Below are 21,362 nucleotides of genomic sequence, written 5' to 3' on the forward strand. Positions count from 1 at the left end.
AATTGAGCTCAGGTGCATCCTGTTTCCATTGATCATCCTTGAGATGTTTCTACAACTTCATTGGAGTCCACCTGTAGTAAATTCAATTGATATTATTTGGAAGGCACACACCTTTCTACATAAGGTCCCGCAGTTGATAGTGCATGTCAGAGCAAAAACCAAGCCATGAGGTTGAAGGAATTGTCCGTAGAGCTCTGAGATAGGATTATGTCGAGGCACAGATTGGAACCACTAAGACTCATCCTAGAGCTGGCCGCCCAGCCAAACTGAGCAGTCGTGGGAGAAGGGCCTTTGTAAGGGAAGTGACCAAGAACCCGATGATCACTCTGACTGAGCTCTAGAGTTCCTCTGTGGATATGGGAGAACCTTCCAGAAGGACAACCATCTCTGCAGCACTCCACCAATCAGGTCTTTATAGTAGAGTGCCAGACGGAAGCCACTCCTCAGTAAAAGGCACATGACAGCCGCATGGAGTTTGCCAAAAGGCACCTAAAGACTCTCAGAACATGAGATTGTCTGGTCTGATGAAAACAAGATTGAACTCTTTGGCCTGAATGCCAAGCTTCATATATGGAGGAAACCTTGCACCATTCCTACGGTGAAGCATGGTGGTGGCAGCATCATGTTGCGGCAATGTTTTTCAGTGGCAGGGACTAGGAGACTAGTCAAGATAGATGGAAAGATGAATGGAGCAAAGTCCAGAGAAATCCTTGATGAAAACTTGCTCCAGAGCGCTCAGGACCTCAGAGTGGGGTGAAGGTTCACCTTCCAACAGGAAAGACAGCTTGGAAAGACAGTACCATGCAGTATCGAAGAGCCCTCACTGCTGCTCGATCATCCTATTTTTCCAACGTAATTGAGGAAAATAAGAACAATGTGAAATTTATTTTTGATACTAACTAAAAAGCAGCATTCCCCGAGAGAGGATGGCTTTCACTTCAGCAGTAATAAATTAATGAACTTCTTTGAGGAAAAGATCATGATCATTAGAAAGCAAATTACGGACTCCTCTTTAAATCTGTGTATTCCTCCAAAGCTCCGTTGTCCTGAGTCTGCACAACTCTGCCAGGACCTAGGATCAAGGGAGACACTAAAGTGTTTTAGTACTATATCTCTTGACTATCAGCCTACATCGAATCTTCCATTCCTCTCAAAATCTTTTGAAAAAGCTGTTGCGCAGCAACTCACTGCCTTCCTAAAGACAAACAATGTATACGAAACGCTTCAGTCTGGTTTTAGACCCCATCATAGCACTGAGACTGCACTTGTGAAGGTGGTAAATGACCTTTTAATGGCATCAGACCGAGGCTCTGCATCAGTCCGCGTGCTCCAATTGGAAACCCAAATTGGTCTACACGGACAAGTTCTGGCCTGGTTTAGCTCTTATCTGTCGGAAAGATATCAGTTTGTCTCTGTGAATGGTTTGTCCTCTGACAAATCAACTGTAAATGTCGGTGTTCCTCAAGGTTCCGTTTTAAGACCGTTATTGTTTTCACTATATATTTTACCTCTTGGTGATGTCATTCGGAAACATAATGTTAAATTTCACTGCTATGCGGATGACACACAGCAGTTCATTTCAAAGAAACCTGGTGAAGCCCCAAAATTGTCCTCGCTAGAAGCCTGTGTTTCAGACATAAGGAAGTGGATGGCTGCAAACTTTCTACTTTTAAACTCGGACAAAACAGAGATGCTTGTTCTATGTCCCAAGAAACAAAGAGATCTTCTGTTGAATCTGACAATTCATCTTGATGGTTGTACAGTCGTCTCAAATAAAACTGTGAAGACCTCAGCGTTACTCTGGACCCTGAACTCTCTTTTGAAGAACATATCAAGACTGTTTCAAGGACATCTTTTTTCCATCTACATAACATTGGAAAAATTTGAAACTTTCTGTCCAAAAATGAGGCAGAAAAATTAATCCATGCTTTTGTTACGTCTACGTTGGACTACTGCAATGCTCTACTTTCTGGCTACCCGGATAAAGCACTAAATAAACTTCAGTTAGTGCTAAATACGGCTGCTAGAATCCTGACTAGAACCAAAAATTTTGATCATATTACTCCAGTGCTAGCCTCCCTACACTGGCTTCCTGTTAAGGCAAGGGCTGATTTCAAGGTTTTACTGCTAACCTACAAAGCATTACATGGGCTTGCTCCTACCTATCTTTCCGATTTGGTCCTGCTGTACATACCTACACGTACGCTACGGTCACAAGACGCAGGCCTCCTAATTGTCCCTAGAATTTCTAAGCAAACAGCTGGAGGCAGGGCTTTCTCCAATAGAGCTCCATTTTTATGGAATGGTCTGCCTACCCATGTGAGAGACGCAGGCTCGGTCTCAACCTTTAAGTCTTTACTGAAGACTCATCTCTTCAGTAGGTCCTATGATTGAGTGTAGTCTGGCCCAGGAGTGTGAAGGTGAACGGAAAGGATCTGGAGCAACGAACCGCCCTTGCTGTCTCTGCCTGGCCGGTTCCCCTCTCCCCACTGGGATTCTCTGCCTCTAACCCTATTACAAGGGCTGAGTAACTGGCTTCCTGGTGTTCTTCCATGCCGTCCCTAGGAGGGGTGCGTCACTTGAGTGGGTTGAGTCACTGACGTGGTCTTCCTGTCTGGGTTGCTCTCTCTAATTCTCTCTTTCTCTCTTTCTCTCTTTCTTTCTTTCTTTCTTTCTTTCTCTCTCGGAGGACTTGAGCCCTAGGACCATGCCTCAGGACTACCTGGCATGATGACTCCTTGCTGTCCCCAGTCCACCTGGCCGTGCTGCTGCTCCAGTTTCAACTGTTCTGCCTGCGGCTATAGAACCCTGACCTGTTCACCGGACGTGCTACCTGTCCCAGACCTGCTGTTTTCAACTCTCTAGAGACAGCAGGAGTGGTAGAGATTCTCTCAATGATTGGCTATGAAAAGCCAACTGACATTTACTCTTGAGGTACTGACTTGTTGCACCCTCGACAACTACTGTGATTATTATTATTTGACCATGCTGGTCATTTATGAACATTTGAACATCTTGGCCATGTTCTGTTATAATCTCCACCCGGCACAGCCAGAAGAGGACTGGCCACCCCTCATAGCCTGGTTCCTCTCTAGGTTTCTTCCTAGGTTTTGGCCTTTCTACGGAGTTTTTCCTAGCCACATGCTTCTACACCTGCATTACTTGCTGTTTGGGGTTTTAGGCTGGGTTTCTGTACAGCACTTTGAGATATCAGCTGATGTAAGATGGGCTATATAAATACATTTGATTTGATTTGACACCGACTCTAAGCACACAGCCAAGACAACGCAGGAGTGGCTTCGGAAAAAGTCCCTGAATGTCCTTGAGTGGCCCAGCGAGAGCCCGGACTTGAACCCAATTGAACATCTCTGGAGAGATCTGACAATAGCTGTGCAGCGACGCTCCACCTCCAACCTTACAGAGCTTGAGAGGATCTGAAGAGAAGGATGGGAGAAACTCTCCAAATACAGTTGTGCCAAGCTTGTAGCGTCATACCCAAAAAGACTCGAGGCTGTAATCGCCGCCAAAGGTACTCCAACAAAGTACTGCGTAAAGGGTCTGAATACTTGTACATGTATCACATGTAAATGTGATATTTCAGTTTTGAATTTTGTATAAATTAGCAAACGTTGCTAAAAACATTTTTTGGTTTTGTCATTATTGGGTATTGTGTGTAGATTGATGAGAGAAAAAAACGATTTAATCAATTTTAGAATGAGGCTGTAACGTAACAACATTTGGAAAAAGTCCAGGGGTCTGAATAATTTCCAAAGGTACTGTATGTAGGGTTAGATTAGAGCAGTGGTTTTCAAATCTCTCTTCTGAGACCCCCACAACATTTCACAATTTTGTTGTAGCCCTGAACTAGCTGATCTGATTCCCCAAATCATGGGCTTTATAATTAGTTGACAAGATGTATGAGTTGTTCTAGCTCTGGAGCAGTTCAAATACATGGAATGGCTGGGGGTCCCCGAGGAAAGGTTTGAAAACCACTGGTTTAGAGTGAGGACTAATGTGTCCACTGTACCTGGATGCCTCATGGACAATCCTACAGCAACAGAAGCCATGTTTATGGTGGTGGGGGTGTTGCTGTTATTGTTGGTATTGTTGTTGTTGGTGTTGTTGGTGTTGTTTGTGTTATTGGTGTTGTTGGCATTGTTGGTGTTGCTATTGTTGGGTTGTTGTTGGTGTTGTTGTTCTCGGTTTTGTTGTTATTGGTGGTGGTGCTGTTTTTATTGTTGTTGGTGTTGTTAGGTTTGCAGTTGTTGGTGGTGGTGCTGTTGTTGTTGGGTTTGCTGTTGTTGTTGGTGTTGTTTTTGAGCCACGTTGTTACCGTCTCACCTGTTAGCCACATTGTGAAGGAGACAAGGATGATAGTGGTCTCTGATGTCACAACGTCTAAAACATTCTGCTAGGAATTTACCCCATGATCCCATTCCTCACCCCATGCCCCTTTAACCCATTAATATCACCTTCCTGTCTTTCTCTCAGCAGTCTGAGAAGTGGTGAAGGTTAAAGTTACACACTGATCCCAGCAAATATTCACAAACGTGTCAAATGCTCACAAATTATTTAAATGAGGCTGCTTATTCCACTGTGCCGCGCCGTGCGGACATCAGAGAGGAGAAGGGTGACATTGATGAACCATCTGTTCACCGAGCATCACCCTAGGCAGCCATGCTGATGGACAGAGCCCTGGGCTTTCTGACTCTGGAAAATACCAGCTCAGCGACTTTGGTGTAATAATTATGTACCAACTGTGAAGCCATCGTGTACTGTGCCCCATCTCTTTGAATTACAGAAAGAAAAGTTGAAAGAATATTTTAGGAAGTTTGTGAGCAATTTTGTTTTTGTGGAGGCTGTCGTTTTCTTTGGGACTGCTTTATGCCACCACTGAACCTATCAGGGCCTTTCTTACAGGATGACTGTGTGTGTGTGTGTGTGTGTGCGTGTGCGTGTGCGTGTGTGTGTGCGTGTGTGTGTGCGTGTGTGTGTGTGTGTGTGTGTGTGTGTGTGTGTGTGTGTGTCTGTGGTCCTTATATGTCTGAGGTCCTTTAGCGGTGAGCAGCATAAACTTTCTCATATAAGCCTACGCCCCGGGCCATGAACTCTAATATTTCAATCACATTCAGTGGAGCTTAGAAAAATGTCTTATTACTCATGATCAAAGGGGCGTTCTGTGAAGGAGATGTGGAGAGTCAAAGAGAATATGCATGGAGAGTTGTAGGCAGATCACTTTTATTGAATATTGAAGAATTTTCTTTAAATGGTCTGGATTGCTGGACTGCTGATATTAACTGTTTGTTGTTGTAAAAGTCCTTGTTATTTTGTCTTTGAAGCAAGCTGAAATTAATTAAAATATGCTAAATATAAGCAAATTAGAAAACATAAACCACAAATAACTGCGAGCACTCCCCCTAAAAATTTGAATAGAAATGCAATGCCAAATGACATCGATCATGGCAGTTATTGCAATATTGAAAATGATCCGTGAAAACGTTTATTGCCCTTCCAGAAAATGAAACTTTAATGTAAATTAAAGTTAAATGATGGCTCTCCTCTCAAGTATGTTAGTGGAAGTTACAATAAATACAAATTTAAGTGGAAATTAAGATATTTCTTTGTGGTTTGTAGCGAACAAAAAAACGAATAAACATTGAACAATATTTTTTGCTCATCAAATTTAATTAAACTGTTTACATATGTCATCTGAACAAATCTAGAAGAGCTACTATGACTACCAAGCTATACCATAACTACCAAGAGCCATTACAGTATGACTGCACATCAGCTGCATGGTGGGGGCTGAAAACAAGTTAAATGCTACATTTAGCTATTTTCCTCCTTCTAACACCAGATATCATCCCTAGCCCTGAGTTATTTTTATTTTGTTTCCCAGCCAATATTCTAGTCAATGTTGCATCCGGACGACTCCTGCTGCAGGTGGGGTACTTATAATTTGTTTAATTTACTTTTCTCCTCACTGCGATAAGAGGATAAAACTGTTTCTTGGAAGGATAAAGGAATCCACTCCTAGTATATGTCTGAAATGGCACTCTATTCCCTATATAGGCCCCTATGAACCTTGTCAGAAGTAGTGCGCTGAATAGTGTGCCATTTCTGACACAGCCTTTGGCTTTGAGGTGAGAATTTCAGGCGCAGTGGGATGAGAAGGTGTCCAGTGCTCTGCTCTGCCATTTGGGACTGTGGTCTCAGCTCATCACGGCTCTGCTGGAAGACATTGCAGCCCCAGCAACTGTTTGAGGCCATGATCAGAAGCCAGATCAGATTTGGTCGCTTCAGCGGCCTGTCGGGAGTGGGAACGAGTTGTTGTGAGGGTTTTGTATGTGTGTCTATTTCAATGTGTGTACTGTATATGACAAAGGGAAAACAGCACAGTGTGTGTTTATACTGCAGAGGATTACCTATACTGTGTGTATGAAGTTGTGTATGTGTTTGGCTCCTAACATGTACATGATTGACATTTAGATGCCTTCTTTCAGGGAGGAGATGGACAGGGTGATGGGATCGAGTAGTTTAGCCTGCTTATCATCTTGATAAGATTGAACAGGAGAGGATGGACAATCACTAGGCCTTTCACCTCCACCAGCTACAGTGCCTCAAAAACTGGGTTCAAATACTATTTGAACTATTTAAAATAATGTGAGCATTTATTTAGCCTGCCTGGACTGCCAGATAGAAGGGATTTAAGTTTCCATGAATATCCAATCCATTCCTATTCCTATTGCGCCAGCCAAAGATGTCAGCTATTATTTTAACACAGGTTTGTTAATTTAACAATGAGTGGAAAAGCAAGTTAGTCTATTAGAGGGGAGGTAGAAGAAGAGCATGCCTACGTCTCCTGTTGATTCCCTCTCCAGATTGATATCTCCATGACTCCCTTGGGTCCTCTCCTCTTCCTCCCCTCTTACTCTCTTCTCCTCTTCCTCTCATGTTCCTATCCTCTTCCGCTCCTCCTACTCTCCTCTCCCTCTTCCTCTCCTCTTGCTCTCATCTTCCTTTCCTCTTCCTCTCCTCTTCCTCTTCCTCTCCTCTCCCTACTCTCCTCTTCCTCTCCTCTCTTCCTACTCTCCTCTTCCTCTCCCTCTCCTCTTCCTCTCCCTCTTCCTCTCCTCTCTTCTTCCTCTCCTCTCCTTCAATGAAAATTGCCATGTGAGTATTTTTTCTTTGAATATACAGCCAGGTTGTCATATGTGTTAAATCATTTAGTGAAATCATGAGCAATATAGAGATCATGGATTGCAATATACATAAACCTTATTTTGTGTTCCTGTCATTTGCCCTGAGGCATCTTATGCAAGTGTCATACTGCGTTTGAAGTTACTGATAAAGCAAGATTTTGCCGCACGCAAAGCATATGAACAAAGAAACAGTGGTATGGCTATTCCAAATGGTATTTTATGACCTATTGGTCCGTATAGATCTTTTTCAAATAGCTTTCCGAGGTCATACTAAAATAATATATGGACAGGAGGTGTACGAATAAGTCTGTGTGAATCATTTCAAGTCACTTTTAGAGGTAACACCAAAAGCACATTGATGAAAGATGTGTAAGGGCAGGCTTTCTCTTTACAGACATATCAGCTTTGGTGACATTAGACCAGATCAACTCCCACCACAAAAGTAAAAAACAGAGAATATAAAAACCTTTTTGGGGTCATATCGAAAGCATTTAGGGCAATCCTGTTGACAAAAGGTATATGGGTACTCTTTTTAGTCATGTCAGCATTGGTGGCATAAGAGCTGGTGCCCTTAGACACCCCTACAAAGTACAGAAATGAAAAAGACAAAATATAGTGAAAGACAGATAGGACATGTGGTCTCCAGAAAGCTTGATGCAGTGCAGTCCTGCTTTAGTAGATTAATGAAATCTGTTTCATGACTGGGATATGGGGATACCTAGTCAATTGTACAACTGAATGCATTAAACTGAAATATGTCTTCCGCATTTAACCCTGAATTAGAGAGGAGCAAGGGGGGCTGCCACAATCGACATCCACTGTGATCGACATCCACGACATCCTTTTGGTTACTGCCCCAACGCGCTAACTACTAGGCTACCTGCCGCCAAGTGAGCTTATGCTGGTCACACACACACAGAAGAGCCAGCGCGTCACTCACCCAGGCAGCGGGTGCCAGTATCCCGTGGAGGACCGAGAGGAGAAAGAACTAAATGCAGAGTACTACCGGGGCTAAGATACCGAGATCAGGCCAGGGTTGACAAAGCACCACAAAATATGAGCCTGCCCTGCCGCTGTGGGCCAGGCCCAGATACGAACAGTCCACAGGGCAATTCAGGCATGTGCCAGATGGGCTGGTCCATCTTTAGCCCAGTGGGCCTGTCAATATTGTTTATTGTAAAAAAAAATACATATAGAATAATTTATTTGGCTAATAATTGGGGCCTCCAGGAAACAACTTAGCTGGAGTAAGAGCCTCAAAGGAAATAAATGGGCCAGTGTGTTAGAAATGGGCCGATTTGTGGTCCCAGTCCATCCCTGCTTGGCCTGCCATCTGTTTAGAAGGAACTGGGGGAGAGGTTAGGGTCTACTTACTGTACGCTTAGGTGATATGTTATGTGACACTAGCTGCTGTTCACTGTAGATCTCAGGGCCATTTTTTTTACAACATCTGAGGGATCTTTTTATAGTGTTATGGGGCATATATTTTTCACATACCTCATTAAAATAGCATAACAGAATGCTGTTGTACATTTTTATGAGTGTTGATGATGTAATCCCTGAGTTGGCAGTGCAAGAGGAAACCTGCCTCTGCTATTATTTATGTTATGCAATATGTCCTTGTGTCCTTTAGATCATAGATCATCAATGTACATTGTTTCATATTTCTATGTGCGAAGGAATTCAGACACTGCCAAAGGCCTCCTATACGTTTGGACATGTATTACATTACATTGTGTTCATGAACAATAGTCTGAAGAAGCAAAATACGATTGAGCAGTTATGAGTGATTCTGTTTGAGGCTGTTGAATTCTGTGTGATTGTGTTACTGGTTATACTGATGATATACTGAAGACTATACCTCTAATGCCTAAAAAGAACATCAATAACCAACCAGTTATATGAAAGGAGACCTTTTATTCATAATATATTCATACTTGTACACAAGTAAAATAAAATGCATATCTATGATTCCATTGCAATCTCTGTAAAACATTTAGCCAGCCTTCTATTAGCCAATGCTACCTGTATCCATACTGTGATGAAAACAGAACTCAAACTGGGGAACAATAAACATTTGCCTTTACTGAAATACGTATAAACATAAAAAACATAACAGTACCCAACAAATGCATCACTTTTTTTATAAATAATGGGGGGAGGGGATGAAAATCAATTTTTTAATAAACGTTCTTTGTGTGCGTTCAGCCGGCCCTTGGAATTCATGTTTTTTCCTATTTTTTCAGTGGTCTGTCTCAGCAGTCACTGTTGTTGCAGTAAAAGCTTTTTGAGAGGGAAATAGGAATAAGGAGAGTCTCCAAAGTGGTGTAGCTTAGACACGGTACAGTAAAGTACATACAGAACAAACAATTTGGGCACCGATTTATTATATACATTAGATATGATGTGTTCTGTAAAGGCATCCATTTTGTTAAATTGTATTTTAACTTCTTTTGTAGTTTAACTTCAAGGACTTAGTCCTTGTTACCCTGGTAATGTGTCCAAACCTGACCTTCTGGTTATCAGTCTCTAGGCTATTATTGGAGGTCAGAGGTCACTGCAGAAAGATTCTGTATTATTGTCATGAGCATTAATAACAATCTGTGAGTCCCAGCAATGTATATTTAGCATGTGATTCCCAGCCAGCCCCTAAGGTCCTAAGACATGGCCAACGAGAACCAGATCCAGATTATGGACATGAAGAGGGAACTCGCCACCTGCATTGTAGATCCATGGCCTTTGAGACACTGGGCATCAGATTTTGGCTTTTTAGTGCACTTCTTTTTCTTCCTGGTTGGGGCTGTAGAACGTTCCAGGTCTTCAATTTGAACCAATGACTGGTCAAGGTTGTTGGACAGGGTCCCCAGAGGCCCGTCGTTGAGACTCTGCTTATTCCGGATTGTCTCGTTTTTCGTTCGCTCATGCTCTCTGAATTTGGTCTTGGATATGTTCTCCTTCTCCTTGAGGGGGTTATTGGTGATCTGACGGCTGTTGTAAGATGAGGGGTCAGCGATCGTTTTCCCGGAGATGATAGAGGACTTATCGTTGTCTGGAAGACAACATCTAGGAATTCCGTCTCCCAGAGGATTTTCAGTGGAGGGGAATTTTCCGGAACGCGGCTTGGAGCTGAAGAGCTGTGTCTGGATCTGGGGTGTCTCCACACACCCTTCCAGGTCGTTACTCTTCAGCCGTTTCAGGTCCTTCCCGAACAATTCCAGGGGGACGTTACATTCGAGCTCAGAGCTGGAGCCCTTGAAGCGTTTGAACCAGTCCCACAGGGTACTGGCCCGACAGTCACACACCCACTGGTTCCCATTGAGACGCAGGTACTGCAGGGACACCAGCGGGTCCATGGTCTCCCCGGTCAGCACGGTAAGGTTGTTGTAGAACAGGAACAGCGTGGTCAGCTTCCCCAGGTCGCTGAATGCCCTCGGCTGGACGTAGATGACCCGGTTCTGGTGCAGCAGCAGGCGGTCAAGGTTGATGAGGCCGCGCAGCATGTGGTCCGACACGGTCTTGATCTTGTTGTTGTGCAGGAACAGATAGGTGAGGTTGGCCAGGTCCAGGAAGGTGTCGTCGTGCAGGGCCAGCAGGTTATTGTCCTGCAGGTAGAGGTACTGCAGGGAGAACAGTCCCTGGAACGCTCCGACAGGTAACTCCGACAGGCCACACCTGTGCAGGTGGAGGGTGTGAAGCTTGGACAGACCCCTGAAGGCTGTGGGGCTGATGATCCTCAGGTTACTGTTGTCCCCAATGTCCAGCTCCTCTAGCCGCTCCAGACCGTAGAAGGCCCCAGCCTCAATGTGGCTGATATTGTTGGAGTACATCCAGAGGACGGTAAGGTTGTGCACGGAGCTGAAGCTGGTGGAGCGGACCACAGTCAGCTTGTTGCTCTGGAGGAATATCCGCTGGCTCCGCACAGGGATCTCGGTAGGGATGGAGAACAGTCCCTGCTGCTGGCAGGCCACGGTGGGCCGTGGCTCGCTGTAACACACACATTTGGCCGGGCAGCCATCCACTCCTCGAGGCACCAGGTTTAACCATACAACCAGGAACAGGAGTCGCCCCCCTGGAGGGAGGGAGGGAGGGAGGGAGGGAGGGAGGGAGGGAAAGAGAGAGGGGGAAAGAGGGGGAGGTTGAGAAAGAGAGAAAGAGGGTCAGTTTTAAAAACTACGTAAAAACTACTTCATGTTCATCTTTATTTCCATGTAAATGTTGCTCCTAGAAGGTTTCCAAATGTGATGTTTGTCATTTTAACACCTCTGCCTATCTCTTGATTGGTTTTTGATTGTTATTTCCTGTAAAGCAAATCAGCAATATTGCTCTCTGGTAGCAATGGTAATCTTCTGCAATCAGACAATGCCCTAAGATATTCACATCAGTACATATCCCTTCCCTCAAATCACCAATGCAGTGCTTTCCTTCACATTTACAAATGGCATATATACAGTTTAAGCAACATCCACATTCAAATCCAGTATAACAGTGCCCTCTGAAGGGAAATAGCTCTCCTCTTACTAGTGATGCAGTGTGTCTATAAAGAGAGAGCAGTCGGTGGTTATTTGGCCCTGGGGACCCATTTCCTCCCTGCTATCGACGCAAGCATGAAGCCCCGGGCAATCGAGGAGAGGGGTCCCGAGAAGCTGATTCATTAAATATGGGTGGGTCGATTTTATGCAGAATTAGCCAGCGCTAATAGGTTGGACATAACTAATGGCATCCTAGAGATTTCTGACCTTTTGACATTTATCGTGTCGCGTAAAGATACGTGTAGTGGGGATTGGTGCTGGTTGCCAGGGTGGAGAGCTGACCTAGGTTCAAATATTGGAGATCACTTAAATTATGTTATTTGTGTTTGACTGAGCTTGTCTGTTGAAATATACAGTGGCTTGTGAAAGTATTCACCCCCTTGGCATTTTTCCTATTTTGTTGCCCTACAACCTGGAATTAAAATAGATTTTGGGGGGGTTTGTATCTTTTGATTTACACAACATGCCTACCACGTTGAAGATGCAAAATATTTTTTAATGTGATACAAACAAGAAAAAATACAAAAACTGTCAATTTGAGCATGCATAACTATTCACCCCCCCTCCACCCAACGATATTCTAGTTCTAACCTAACAATAGCACAATGTTCTAGCTCTAACCTAACAATAGCACAATGTTCTATCTCTAACCTAACAATAGCACAATGTTCTATCTCTAACCTAACAATAGAACAATGTTCTAGCTCTAACCTAACAATAGAAAAACGTTCTATCTCTAACCTAACAATAGAACAAGTTCTATCTCTAACCTAACAATAGAACAATGTGCTAGCTCTAACCTAACAATAGCACAATGTTCTATCTCTAACCTAACAATAGCACAATGTTCTATCTCTAACCTAACAATAGAACCATGTTCTAGCTCTAACCTAACAATAGAAGAATGTTCTAGCTCTAACCTAACAATAGAACAATGTTCTAGCTCTAACCTAACAATAGAACAATGTTCTAGCTCTAACCTAACAATAGAACAATGTTCTAGCTCTAACCTAACAATAGAACCATGTTCTAGCTCTAACCTAACAACAGAACAATGTTCTAGCTCTAACCTAACAATAGAACAATGTTCTAGCTCTAACCTAACAATAGAACAATGTTCTAGCTCTAACCTAACAATAGAACAATGTTCTAGCTCTAACCTAACAATAGAACAATGTTCTAGCTCTAACCTAACAACGGAACAATGTTCTAGCTCTAACCTAACAATGGAACAATGTTCTAGCTCTAACCTAACAATGGAACAATGTTCTAGCTCTAACCTAACAATAGAACAATGTTCTATCTCTAACCTAACAATAGAACAATGTTCTAGCTCTAACCTAACAATAGAACAATGTTCTAGCTCTAACCTAACAATAGAACAATGTTCTAGCTCTAACCTAACAATAGAACAATGTTCTAGCTCTAACCTAACAATAGAACAATGTTCTAGCTCTAACCTAACAATGGAACAATCAATGTTCTATATATAACCTACAATGGAACAATGTTCTAGCTCTAACCTAACAATAGAACAATGTTCTATCTCTAACTTAACATTAGAACAGTTTTCTATATATAACCTACAATAGAGCAATGTTCTAGCTCTAACCTAACAATGGAACAATGTTCTAGCTCTAACCTAACAACGGAACAATGTTCTAGCTCTAACCTAACAATAGAACCATGTTCTAGCTCTAACCTAACAATAGAACAATGTTCTAGCTCTAACCTAACAATAGAACAATGTTCTAGCTCTAACCTAACAATGGAACAATGTTCTAGCTCTAACCTAACAATGGAACAATGTTCTAGCTCTAACCTAACAATGGAACAATGTTCTAGCTCTAACCTAACAATGGAACAATGTTCTAGCTCTAACCTAACAATGGAACAATGTTCTAGCTCTAACCTAACAATAGAACAATGTTCTAGCTCTAACCTAACAATGGAACCATGTTCTAGCTCTAACCTAACAATAGAACCATGTTCTAGCTCTAACCTAACAATAGAACAATGTTCTAGCTCTAACCTAACAATAGAACAATGTTCTATCTCTAACCTAACAATAGAACAATGTTCTAGCTCTAACCTAACAATAGCACAATGTGCTAGCTCTAACCTAACAATAGAACCATGTTCTAGCTCTAACCTAACAATAGAACAATGTTCTAGCTCTAACCTAACAATAGCACAATGTTCTAGCTCTAACCTAACAATAGAACAATGTTCTATCTCTAACCTAACAATGGCACAATGTTCTAGCTCTAACCTAACAACAGAACAATGTTCTAGCTCTAACCTAACAATAGAACAATGTGCTAGCTCTAACCTAACAATAGAACAATGTTCTAGCTCTAACCTAACAATAGAACAATGTTCTATCTCTAACCTAACAATAGAACAATGTGCTAGCTCTAACCTAACAATAGAACACTGTTCTAGCTATAACCTAACAATAGAACAATGTTCTAGCACTAACCTAACAATGGAACAATATTCTATCTCTAACCTAGCAATGTAACTTTAAGCATCAGCTGTCAGAGCAGCTCACAGATCACTGCACCTGTACATAACCCATCTGTAAATAGCCCATCCAACTACCTCATCCCCATATTGTTATTTAATATTATTTTTTCCTCCTTTGCACCCCAGTATCTCTACTTGCACATTCATCTTCTGCACATCTATCACGCCAGTGTTTAATTGCTAAATTGTAATTACTTTGCCACTACGGGCTGTTTATTGCCTTACCTCCCTAATCTTACCTCATTCGCACACACTGAATATAGATTTTTTTTTTCTATTGTTTTATTGACTGTACGTTTGTTTATGTGTAACTCCGTGTTGTTGTTTGTGTCGCACTGCTTTGCTTTATCTTGGCCAGGTCGCAGTTGTAAATGAGAACGTGTTCTCAACTGGCCTACCTGGTTAAATAAAGGTGAAATAAATAAAAAAAACATGCAGACACAGTACAGATACAAGTACAGAGATTTCACTAATTCATCAAAGGCAGATCAAGGTGTCAAAGTGTAACAGCAGGAGAGAATCCAATATGCCATGTCAGGTGGCAGTGCCAAATATTGCCCAAATCTCAGTGAATCCGACCCTAGCCCCTATCATAAGTGAGGATTTCCATTCCCAGCTGCCACACCCATCACTGGAATCCCAGGCTCTCTGCCGTGACAGGTAGTGAAGTACTGGAAAATGCATGAGCTTTACCCCTCCTGTCCTCTCCATCCCTCTCTTTCCTCCTCTTCTTCCTCCCCTGCCTCCCTCCATTTCCCGTCCCTCTCTCTGCCTCTCTCTCTCAACTCCTCGCTCCCTCTCACTTTTTCTACCACACCCTCCCTCTCCCTCTCACATCCCTCCATCCTGCCTTCCTGCTGTTCATGCAGCAGTAGCAGCTCATCCCTGGCCCTTGTTAAACGGAGGCTGTGGTGTGCCCTGACAGCAGCCCTCTGTTGCACTTTCCCTCCAACCTCCCTGCTCAACCTTCAGTCAGATATACTCTGCCACCGGAAAGCTGTCAAGAGTTTTCTTCCACTACTCTTTCGTTCTGCATCGCATCACTTTTTTTTCTCTTCCCTCCCAGCCACAGCTCCTACTTTCCTAACAATAGCAATTTATATATATATATATTTTTTACCGCTGCAGATAGAGCACGCTTCGTATCTCCTCACTGTATGTCCACTCACTGTCTTATTTTTTATGTTCATTAACAGGCTACATCCACCAATTCGCTTTATTTCGGATATCTGGTTTTCTGAGCTCCCCACGTAATTTTGTCTTCATTAGCATCTTCTGACACTAAGCAAATCAATGTCCTCAGGTTTTTCTTCGCCAATTGTTTTTGTATATATAGTACTATATCAATTGCCTCGCCATTAGTTCCTGTCAAAACAAATGAACAATCCAACGCCATTTTGCACTCATCACATTGACCTCTTTGGACTTTGTTTTTAATGTGCTTTTACTCTTCTGTGATTAAAGCGCTACTTTTCCCTCTGGTCTTTCAGAATGACCTCTGTGTGATTTGATAGTTCACAGAAGTTCTCTCACCTTCTTTTGGGAATTACACCATGTCTCAAAACATTATCATCGATGTAAAAGTTTGCACTCACACGCAGTATTGACCTGCTAAGTCTACTAAACTGTACGTCCTGACCTATCTACCGACCTCTGATTGCTCCCTCACCTTTTACCTTTGGGAGATTCTCTTATTTATCACAACATTGCTAATAGTTTGCCCTCACTATTGAGCTGTTGTGTATATCAAACTCGATCTTTCAACTGTTCTGCTCAATTCCAATCAACTTTACAGTGCTGATATACTAATGTAAAATATTTATGTGGCTAAACTGACATAATGAATGCATATACAGTACCAGTCAAAAGTTTGGACACACCCACTCATGCAAGGGTTTTTATTTATATTTTCTGTTTTCTACATGGTAGAATAATAGTGAAGACATCAAAACTATGAAATAACACACATGGAATCATGTAGTAACAAAAGACATAGTCGTGTATTTGTGAGACGCAGAGTAGGTGAACAGATGATCGCTGCATGTGTGGTTCCCACCGTGAAGCATGGAGGAGGAGGTGTGATGATGTGGGGGTGCTTTGCTGGTGACATTGTCTGTGATTTATTTCAAGGCACACTTAACCAGCACGGCTACCACAGCATTCTGCAGCAATACGCCATCCCATCTGTTTGCGCTTAGTGGGACTATCATTCGTTTTTCAACAGTACAATAACCCAAAACACACCTCCAGGCTGTGTAAGGGCTATGTGACCAAGAAGCAGAGTGATGGTGCTGCATCAGATGACTTGGCCTCCACAATCACCCAACCTCAACCCAAATTAAATGGTTTGGAATGAGTTGGACCACAGAGTGAAGGAAAAGCAGCCAACAAGTGCTTCTTCAAGACTGTCTGAAAAGCATTCCTCATGAAGCTGGTTGGGAGAATGCCAAGAGTGTGCAAAGCTGTCATCAAGGCAAATGATGGCTACTTTGAAGAATCTCAAATTCTGATTTCTTTAACACTTTTTTGGTTACTACATGATTCCATGTGTTATTTCATAGGTTTGATGTCATTGTAGAAAATAGTACAAATAAAGTAAACCCCTTGAATGAGTAGGTGTGTCCAAACTTTTGACTGGTACTGTATCCTGTTGGGGCTAGGGGGCAGTATTGAGAAATTTTGAAAAAAATATGTGCCCATTTTTAACTGCCTCCTACACCAACTCAGAAGCTAGGATATGCATATTATTAACACATTCGGATAGAAAACACTCTGAATTTTCTAAAACAGTTTGAATGGTGTCTGTAAGTATAACAAAACTCATATTGCAGGCAAAAACCTGTGAAAAATAGATTTTTAAAAAAATGAGAATTTTGTGACTGTACTATTTAGTGTCATAGTTTTATAGATACCATAGTGAGAAAGGATTCATTTCGCAACTCCTACGGCTTCCACTAGATGTCAACGATCTTTATAAAGTTGTTTGAAGCGTCTATGATAAACAGAGAGCAAATTAGAATGCAGGGAAGTTGACATGTCGTCACTTCATTTTTTTGTGCCTGCGCATAAATCTGAGAAGCGTGAGTTTGTCATAATTGTTTATCTAGACATAGGATAGGTTGTGTGAAAATATTACTGATGTTTAATGTTAAAAATGGACCAAAAGATTAATGCTAAACAACGTTTGACATGTTTGAACAAACGTAAATAGATTATTTACTATTTTTTTTTTAGCTTTTCGGCGTGATTTTACACCCCCCCCCCCCCACCACGTTTTGTGGGAGCATAATGAACGCTAACTACTTGGTGTTAGTTGGACATAAATTATGAACTTTGTCAAAAGAAACCACATTTGTTCTGGACCTGGGATTCCTGGCAGTGCCTTCTGATGGAGATAATCAAAGGTAAGGGGATATTTACAATGTTATTATCGATATTAGATGATGCTAACTGTATAGCATAGCTTATTGTTCTTAGCATAGCACCCCGTTTATTGCAAAATGTGATTTCCCAGTAAAGTTATTTTGAGATCTGGCCATTCGGTAGCAATTACGAGATGATAATATATTATTCTTTGAATGACAATATTATAATTTACCAATGTTTTCGAATAGTAATTTTGTTATGTTCACCGGAAGCATTTCAGAGAAGAAAAAATCTGAATTTCACGCTACTGTAAAATGCTGTTTTTGGATATAAATATGAACTTGATGGAACAAAAAATGCATGTATTGTATAACATAATGTCCTAGGAGTGTCATCTGATGGAGATTGTCAAAGGTTGGTGCATAATTTTAGCTGGTTTCTGCTTTTGGTGACGCCTGACCTTGAATTGAAACTGGATGTTTGTACTTTTGTGGCTATGTACTGTCCTAACATAATCTAACTTTATGCTTTTGCCGTAAAGCCTCTTTGAAAATCGAACAATGTGGTTAGATTAAGGAGATGTTTATCTTTTAAATTGTGTAAAATAGTTGATTGTTTGAGAAATTGAAATTATTAGATTTTTGATGTTTTGAATTTCCAGCCTTGTTAGCAATCCCGTCTCGGGGTTCATTGCTAACCTGTAGCCCCAACAGGATAACATTGTACTGGTGCTAACCATGTCAAATAACAAAAAAAGCTATTTATCTTTATCTTATTTTGCCAACTTTGGTTTCAACATGTTATCTCCCCTATCTGTTGTGTCTAACTACAGTCCTGACACACCAACAGCCACAAATCCAAATCTCTGGTGTTCCAGTAAACTGGCACCTCTGTCCCTCTTGAAAAGTCCATTATGGTCTAACAACAATCTTAACTCTGTCTAAGATGAGACAAGAACCTCTTTGTCTTGCGGCGGCCAGACTTCCTTCCAAGCTCTTTATAAACTAACGCACATTGACTCAGGCTCTCCTGCATGTTTGAGAAGCACTTTTCCTCACAAAGGCTGAGTGCTAAATGGCAGCCTATTTCCTGTGTAGTGAATTACTTTTGACCAGAGCCATATGGATCCTGGTGAAAAACAGTGAACTATATATAGAACAGGGTGCCATTTGAGACAAAGACAGGCAGACAGACAGGGAGGCAGACAGGGTGGCAGACAGGGAGGCAGACAGGGAGTCAGAAAGGGAAACAGACAGAGAGACAGACAGAGAGGCAGACATACAGGGAGACAGACAGAGAGGCAGACAGGAAGACAGAAAGAGATGTAGACAGAGAGACAGACAGAGAGGCAGACAGAGAGACAGACAGACAGAGAGACAGACAGAGAGACAGACAGAGAGACAGACAGGGAGACAGACAGGGAGACAAACAGAGAGGCAGACAGAGAAACAGAGAGAGAGAGAGACAGGGAGACAGAAAGAGAGCCAGACAGAGAGGCAGACAGAGAGGTAGACAGAGAGACAGACAGAGAGACAGAGAGGCAGACAGAGAGACAGACAGGGAGACAGACAGAGAGGCAGACAGGAAGGTAGACAGAGAGGTAGACAGAGAGACAGACAGAGAGACAGACAGAGAGAGACAGACAGGGAGACAGACAGAGAGACAGACAGAGAGTCAGACAGAGCGGCAGACAGAACGGGAGACAGAAAGAGAGACAGAAAGAGAGACAGAAAGAGAGACAGAACGAGAGACAGACAGATAGACAGACAGACAGAGGCAGACAGGGGGGCAGATAGAGGGGAGGCAGACAGAGAGAGAGACAGACAGAGGGACTGAAAGAGACAGACAGAGAGACAGACAGAGAGGCAGACAAAGAGACATATAGGGAGGCAGACAGGTTGGCAGACAGAGGCAGACTGACAGAGAGACAGACAGAGAGAAAGACAGGTAGGCATACAGGGAGACAGACAGGTAGGCATACAGGGAGACAGACAGGTAGGCATACAGGGAGGCAGACAGAGACGCAGACAGGGAGGCAGACAGGGAGGCAGACAGAGAGGCGGACAGAAAGAGACACAGACAGAGAGGCAGATAGAAAGGGATACAGAGAGGCAGACAGGGAGACAGAGGTGGAGATATGCCCAGACAGTTAACAACCTAGTGATGAATGGCAGACATCAAGGTTGTTCCTCACTCGTCTAATTGTGTTATTTGCCAAAACAAAAATAACAATGTGGGAGAACAGAAAACACTTGAGATAATAGCAAGGTGTGATGAGGGTCGAGGAGGACAGAAGTGGGAGCAGCCAGAGAGAGGTGTTTACTTAACGCAGCAGTGCATGACTAGCCTGACACCCTCCCGGCTCATTTGCATACGTCCCTGGCTCTGTGTGTGTGTGTGTGTGTGTGTCTGTGTGTGTGTGTGTGTGTGTGTGTGTGTGTGTGTGTGTGTGTGTGTGTGTGTGTGTGTGTGTGTGTGTGTGTGTGTGCCACTTCACTACTCTAGGCCCATCCGGTGCTTTGTCTCAGCATGATGGAGGCATCCCACTCTGACCCAGCGACCCGGCCAAGTGCCCTGAGAGCACAAAAGGGCATGTAGGGACAGGGGATCCACAGGGTCTGCAATTCATCACGCAGGCTTTACTTTGAAGAGAAATAGATTGGGCCCGGATGGGTAACATGACAGTGTTATTTATCCCTTAGCTGAGAGGAGAAGGGAAGAGAAGTCTCTCTAGGAGATGTATCACACAATGCATCTCAGGGGATGCAATGGCCTCTTTCCACTCACACAGCGTTAGGGATTCTTGTTGCTGTGTGGAATTTAACATGTTCCAAATATAGTCGAGACCTGTGTACTTTAGGCTGTTTGATATTAGGCTGCATACAAATGCAGCCTAATATCATGTATAAATCAATAAGCTAAGGGCAATGTTCACAAAGTGGTTGTAAACCCAAGTGATTGTGTATGGTGATCAAGTGCATTAAAACCATTGCCGGCTGTCATACTAGGACCAACATCTTTGACTGGTGGCATTTACTCTTTATAGGGGAATTCACTCAGTATACGGCATAATGGGAAACCGGATTTGAAGAGTTGGTACCGCTCCTTAATGCTTCCCCCTTTAACACGGATGGAACTGTAGTTCCTAATGTCTTCCCCCATGAACATATGCAGCGACAGAACTACAGTTCCTAAATGTTTCCCTGGCATGAACATACACAGAGTTGGAACTACAGTTCCTAAATGTTTCCCTGGCATGAACATACACAGAGTTGGAACTACAGTTCCTAAATGTTTCCCTGGCATGAACATACACAGAGTTGGAACTACAGTTCCTAAATGTTTCCCTGGCATGAACATACACAGAGTTGGAACTACAGTTCCTAAATGTTTCCCTGCCATGAACATATGTGACTCATTTCAGGAAAATAGTCACATGCCACTACTTTACAGGAGAGGCATTTGAATGTAAACTGGTATTTTTTATCAAAATCCATTTTCTGGCAGCAATGCATTCTGGAACATGTGAACTTTTACGTGCATTAATAACATACCTGTATGCCATCTGTAAATACAAATAAAATTATTCAATTACGAGCCTAGTTGGTTTAGCCACGGAAAAAGACGAGAACCTTCCCGCTAGCCATAATTGGCTGAGATATTGGATGGGCCGGACATGCCGAGAGATGAGTTGGGATTGGTCTGCCATGTAGCACGTTTCTGTCTATAACATGAG

General features: G+C 42.6%; 1 protein-coding gene across 1 annotated transcript in view; it reads right to left on the reverse strand.

Annotated features, from left to right (window-relative positions):
• Positions 1 to 9,099: 9,099 nt before the first annotated feature.
• Positions 9,100 to 21,362, reverse strand: part of LOC106579809 (reticulon-4 receptor) — a 68,666-nt gene continuing 56,403 nt past the window's right edge. Inside the window, exon 2 of the mRNA XM_014160004.2 lies at positions 9,100 to 11,271. Within this exon, the coding sequence (XP_014015479.1) occupies positions 9,860 to 11,271 (1,412 nt within the window). The 3' untranslated portion in view covers positions 9,100 to 9,859. The remainder of the gene's footprint in view (positions 11,272 to 21,362) is intronic.

This window comes from Salmo salar, chromosome ssa20 (assembly GCF_905237065.1).
Source record: "Salmo salar chromosome ssa20, Ssal_v3.1, whole genome shotgun sequence".
NCBI lineage: Eukaryota > Metazoa > Chordata > Actinopteri > Salmoniformes > Salmonidae > Salmo > Salmo salar.